A 6000-nucleotide genomic window follows, 5' to 3' on the forward strand; every position below is an offset into this window, starting at 1 on the left:
GTGTACTGGCACTTAGTGCAGTTAACGTACAACCATAGAAATAAAATGTAATAGAACAACTGTCAATGTTCAAAAGTGCGACCAAAAATGAAATGCAAGTGTGTGTGTTTAAATTGTCTATGTGAGATCAAAAATAGTGATGTCATGTTACAACATATTAATAATCTGTCGATGTTTGATTGCTTTATCGACTACTTTTTCAAATGTGTTATTTTAAACGTTAAGATTCTACGACATTATGACGTATAAAGAACACTTGCACTGCGTGTGCTATCAAAATCGTTGCAGACTTATCTTAATGTAACTCTTACTATATTGGAAAGTGAAGTTTAAATTTACCGCTAAACATGAGCACCTTCAAAAAGGTATAATAATCGTTATTATTTGAAGTCGGTTATAAAAGCTAATATCTTAATGATGTCTTGTGAAGAAATAATTACATAGCGACATTAATATACCTACCGACAAGTTATCGATACTGTCATATGAACATTTTGTCAAGCCCTAACGTAAAGTAACAGGTTATGTTTTTACACAAACTATTTTAAATTATAGACTAATATGATAAAATATTAGCACACAAAGGAAGAAAAACTTATAATGAACTGTATAAACCGGCTTCTTACACTTTTTACGCTGTTAATTTGACAAAATATCGTTAAGAAAATTTCGCTTGGAATATCATAAATCCTCTGAAATGAGTACCTATTTGCTTGGATTATTTGGCCCTGTAACACTGAAATCCGGCACACTACAAGACACCATCTTCACTGAATTACTTTATTTAATACTTTTCGTTCTAATCCGTGTATATTTTTCAATTTGAAAATTACCGTGATACGCTCTTGGCCGTCTGCGGCCGTCATCAAACTCAAAAGTGGTCACGTTTTCTCATTGGTAGTCTGACTCTTTCGCACTCATGGGATGTTCATATACGCGATGGCTTCCCTTTCGCACACTTCAGCTGTCTGTCAAGCGCGAGCGCGAAAATGACAAGTCTGCGTACAACTGAGCCCGTACCTTACCATGAGTCATTGACAGTGTCAAAACTGACATAAACGCTTTCGAGAACGTTATTTACTTTCTATACATCTCGCTTGTACTAATATGCGAGTACGAGCGAGATGCATAGAAAGAAAATTACGTTCTCGCGATAACGTTTATGTCAGTGCCAAACTGGTGGTAGTGGTACTGGTGAACCATAAGGATAAACCGGATCACGTCAAACAGGTAAGTGCTCAGAAATAAGGAAGAATTATTTTATTGTAATAAAAAATGTATTATTAACAATTTAATTTATTTTTATAACATAACATAAATATATTTAAAACGGGTCACTCACGTATTTTAAGTCAAAAACGCTCGACATGTTTCACTCCGTAACGAGGAGCGTCGTCGGAAGCTTGCGTTGGCGGACCTTCGCAGAGCGTTTGTCGACTTAAAATTCGTGAGTGACCCATTTTTAATATATTTAACAGTATTAAAATATGTTTAATTTGCTACATGTATTCTTAAATTTGATAAGTATTTAAGTACAAAGTAACTAGTCTCCGTTACACTGACCAAAAGTATATTCTGCGTTCACAAAGTTAGCAGAAACTGGCAAGTTGCCAGAACAACGGTGGAAGGAGCCGTTTTACGGCGATCCGATCAACTCGACACCGAATCTAAATCAATTTGTGCTGCGCTCAGATCTAATCATTTCTACTTTTAGTCTAGAATTTCTAAAAGCGAAAAACTAAAGAGATTCTTTGACAAGATATAAAATGGCTGACTTGTGCTAATAGGGATCCTATTTTAAAATGTGGCGCTTTTTAACTTCAAGTAAAACTATGACAAAACCTAAATAATCGGCACCTAACATAAATATATGGTATAAATATTATTTATTTCAAGTTGGAAATATAGTTTTCGTCTGTACAGTAAAGGAATTTAATTTCCGCACCATTTTCTGTTTAGTACCAAGTGACAACCAATATTATAGTCGCTAGGGACCTGATACTATTGTCACTGTGCAACGTACGAAACGGTACTGAAATTATTACTTGACAGTGCGTTGCGGTCGTTGAATACACGACGATCTCACTAAAGTGTCATTCAATAGAACTTGCTAACTATGTAAACAAAAGTTACTAGTAAATTGACATTCAGTGTCAATTTTAGTATGGCGGTTTGTTTACATAGTTAGCAAGTTCTATTGAATGACAGTTTAGGTAGATGTATCTTGGATCTACTAGTCTACTAGTTCTTCTACAGAGAAGGAAGGAATTCGGGACTAGCAATAGTATAATATATATCGCTCTTGGTTATAGGTGTTCGAGAAACATGTGTCAAGCTGGTATCATAACAATAACAAAGTCAAGTTAGGATTTAAAGTTCGAATTGGTTTTCTGGAATACATGTATGTATGTATGCTATGCATTTGATAGTTACAATACTGATACGGATATTTATATTCAGGTTTAAATACGCCGCTAGGTTTTATTAAAAATGTTCATAAATATTAGCTTTAATAAAAATCTTGAATTTCAATTATTATACCTAACAGGCATTGTTGGTTTATAGAAACTCATTATTACTTAAATTGAATTTAGTATCCTCTAAATGGAATTAGAGAAATATAATTTCGCATTCAAAACAAATACTTTTGATAATAATGAAATTATTATAAAATGTTTCAATGCTTAGTAAAGGTAAATTTGAGAGGCTCGACGGCGATTCAATTTAAACTTATTAAAGAATTATTTGAAGAAGTTTATCGCCACAAACTCGATCGAATTAAATGTATTTCGGAAATGGTATCGTTTTAGACTTATATCTGTCGCAAATAAAGATTTATGATTATGATTTAGATACTTTTATAATGTCAACTCATTTTGTGATTATTAAAATTGCGAGAAATAAATAAATAACTTAAAAAAAACAAATACGAGTACCTATAACGATCTGAGTATAGGTGAACCAGGATCTATTGAGGGTGCGCCATGTTACGGAAATTTGTTGGTACTAATTTCTAGCAATGGCAACAATTTTAATAATAGACAACATCTACCCTCTATGATAGTTGTCAATATTGACAATGTAAACATTGCTTTGTCTAGTTTCGTGTGAATTATTATTAGACTGCAATAATCATGCCGAAAGTTTTAGATTTTACAGAGAAAAAAGTTGTAAATAGTGTATATAGTTATTTAAATATATTAAAAAACGGGTCACTCACGTATTTTAAGTCGAAAAACGCTCGACATGTTTCACTTCGTACCGAGAAATAATATATCTTAATATGTATATGTATATGTTAATATGTCTTTGTCTCACGGAAGTTTTGTTATTAAAATATATAGTTATTTATTGGAAAAAAAAAAAACGTGCGGGAGAGAATTTTTTTTCATTAGAAAACATAACGAAATTAGCATCTGAATTGACGGGTAAGTTTCAAACTTATGGACAAATGTCACTATAGTCAGGTCGTCACGATTTGGTTGATGTCTTGTAATAATTTGATTTGTGTATTAGGTGTATTGCATGCATCGGTATCACGGATTGCTAGCGAAGGGCGTAAGGGCGGAATTAAACGACCAAACCTAAAAAAAAGAAAACAAAAAAAGAAAATAGATTTGGATGATATTCACGCTATTCATTTTATCTAAATCGAGTCAGCCATTTAAGCGTAAAAACTGAAGAAATATCCAAACATCAAACTTCGCACTTATTAAAGTTGTCGGAATAAAACAAAAATCATCTGCCAATTTCCATTGTCCCCACTATACAAATTGTTGCTATATAAAATTCAAAACGAGTGTCCTCTTGACAATACTCCCAAAGTTCTGGTTTACCTATAACAATTTTCAGTTCTCGGACACGATTTTATTTCTTTTTGGCATACAATTTTTTAGCTTGAAATATATTTAAGAACATAATAATATCGAAAAAAGAAAAACGCATCCTAGAAGAGAAAAGTGCCCCTTTGATCCCTCCTAGCAGGAAAGAAAAGTGCCACTTTAATCCCTCTTAGCGGTGAAGAGAAATCCCTTTTTAGATTAGGTAATTTGAAGAAGTATATAGGTATTACTTTATCAACCTGTATGTTCAGTTAATATGCTTGTTTCCAAGCAAAATTACTCTAAACTAGTTAGCCTGCTATGCAATATTCAGCTAACTCTGAATGTCCGCGGAACTATTAAGTACCTACGCGAACTAGTAACTGAAGCGGGAACTCGTGCAATTACTTGTGTGTTGAGCGACATGATTTGAAGCCTGATCCTGATGCATCGCCCTCATCAGACATTGCTGGGTATAATGGCTATTATGGCTTTATGTGTAGGCCGGCCACATAGACTAGGAATCCTCTAGACGGAGTTTAGAGCAATTATTTCATGAAACCGATGCTGCCAAAAATACGGGGGTGCGGGGGGACGAGGTGAGCGAATCCCGTGCCGTGATTGGTCCGTTCAAAGACACGGACCAATCACGGCACGGGATTCTGACACTTTGACTCGAAGATGGAGTAAAACTACCGTATATAGTGGCAGAGGGGGTAGCGTTACTATGCTCAGTGTAGAGGATGTCTTGTCTGCGGCCGGCCATGGTAAAAAGGTATATAAATGGTATAGTAGAAATATGAATGTGGAGGGGAGTACGAGGAAAGGAAAACCGAGGAAAAGGTGGATGGACTGTGGACTGTGTGAGATGACTGTATGAAACGAACGCAAGTGAATGATGAGATGACGGGTGACAGAGAGAGTATGGAAGACCTACATGCTGCGCTGACCCCAAGTGAATGGGACAAGGGCAAGATAATGATGATGATGATCCGAACCCCGTTATCAATAATGCGGTTCAATGAGTTTGCGTGCACTGCCCTGGAAGTCGCCGGGTGGTGAACGTAGATCGGGTCGTCCTGTGCATACATGGCGGCGCTTTGTTAAGGAGCTGAACGCCATACAGTTAGGATGGAGTGAAATTAAGAGCGCGGCTGGGTGAGAATAATAAATAATAAATAAATATTATAGGACATTCTTACACAGATTGACTAAGTCCCACAGTAAGCTCAAGAAGGCTTGTGTTGCGGGTACTCAGACAACGATATATATAATATACAAATACATAGAAAACAACCAAGACTCAGGAACAAATATCTGTGCTCATCACACAAATAAATGCCCTTACTGGGATTCGAACCCAGGACCGCGGCTTCACAGGCAGGGTCACTACCCACTAGGCCAGACCAGTCGTCAAAAAGAGAAGGATCTCAGTACCTCTCTAAACAATAGTTACCTATTTACGATACAAGTGCGGAAAAGAGGAAACTCGTAACGAGTGGCGATAAATTAAAACACGACCGAAGGGAGTGTTTTAAATCGACACGAGTTGTGAATTACCTATTCGCACGTGTATCGTACAACGTTTTACAGTACATATGGCCCTTTAAAATTTCGACATAGACACGGAAAGTGCTAATTGCCGCATTAGTTCGGGAAAGTAGCAACATAAGTATGTACTGTAAATACATTTGTTACTCACCAGCTTCCGCAGATACGTGAGTCAGCGGCACTCCGTCACGGAACCAGCGTGTAACGGTGACGTGCGCCCGTACCGGCGCAGAAGCGGCGCAGGTCAGCACCGCCGCGCCGCCGGTCACGCCGTGCGTCGCTTGGACTCGCACTTCCCAAGACTCGTCCATTACTGTAACAAACGCAAACAAATTTTACCAATTCAGATAAGGGCTGGTAAATAAGCAATTTGATTAAAGAAAAAAACCGGCCAAGTGCGAGTCGGACTCGCGTTTCGAGGGTTCCGTACATTAAGTCCGACTCACGCTTGACTGCACAATTCTGATAGGTTTTCCAGTCATCTATAGGTAAAGAACTACCTATTTTGTGTATTTTTTTCAAAAATTTAGACCCAGTGGTTTCGGATATAAGGGGGGGGGGGGGAATGGTAATATTTTGCCTATTTGTTTGAATAACTGCGAAACTTATAATCCTAAAATTATAAAAA

The 6000-nt window shown here is 36.8% G+C and overlaps 1 protein-coding gene across 1 annotated transcript in view; it reads right to left on the minus strand.

The window, feature by feature from the left end:
* Positions 1-5683, minus strand: part of LOC134647498 (cell adhesion molecule Dscam2-like) — a 62096-nt gene extending 56413 nt beyond the window's left edge. The window contains exon 1 of the mRNA XM_063501849.1: positions 5524-5683. Coding sequence (XP_063357919.1) covers positions 5524-5683 — 160 coding nt within the window. The remainder of the gene's footprint in view (positions 1-5523) is intronic.
* Between the last annotated feature and the right edge of the window lie 317 nt (positions 5684-6000).

The sequence above is a fragment of the Cydia amplana genome, chromosome 4 (genome assembly GCF_948474715.1).
Source record: "Cydia amplana chromosome 4, ilCydAmpl1.1, whole genome shotgun sequence".
Lineage (NCBI taxonomy): Eukaryota > Metazoa > Arthropoda > Insecta > Lepidoptera > Tortricidae > Cydia > Cydia amplana.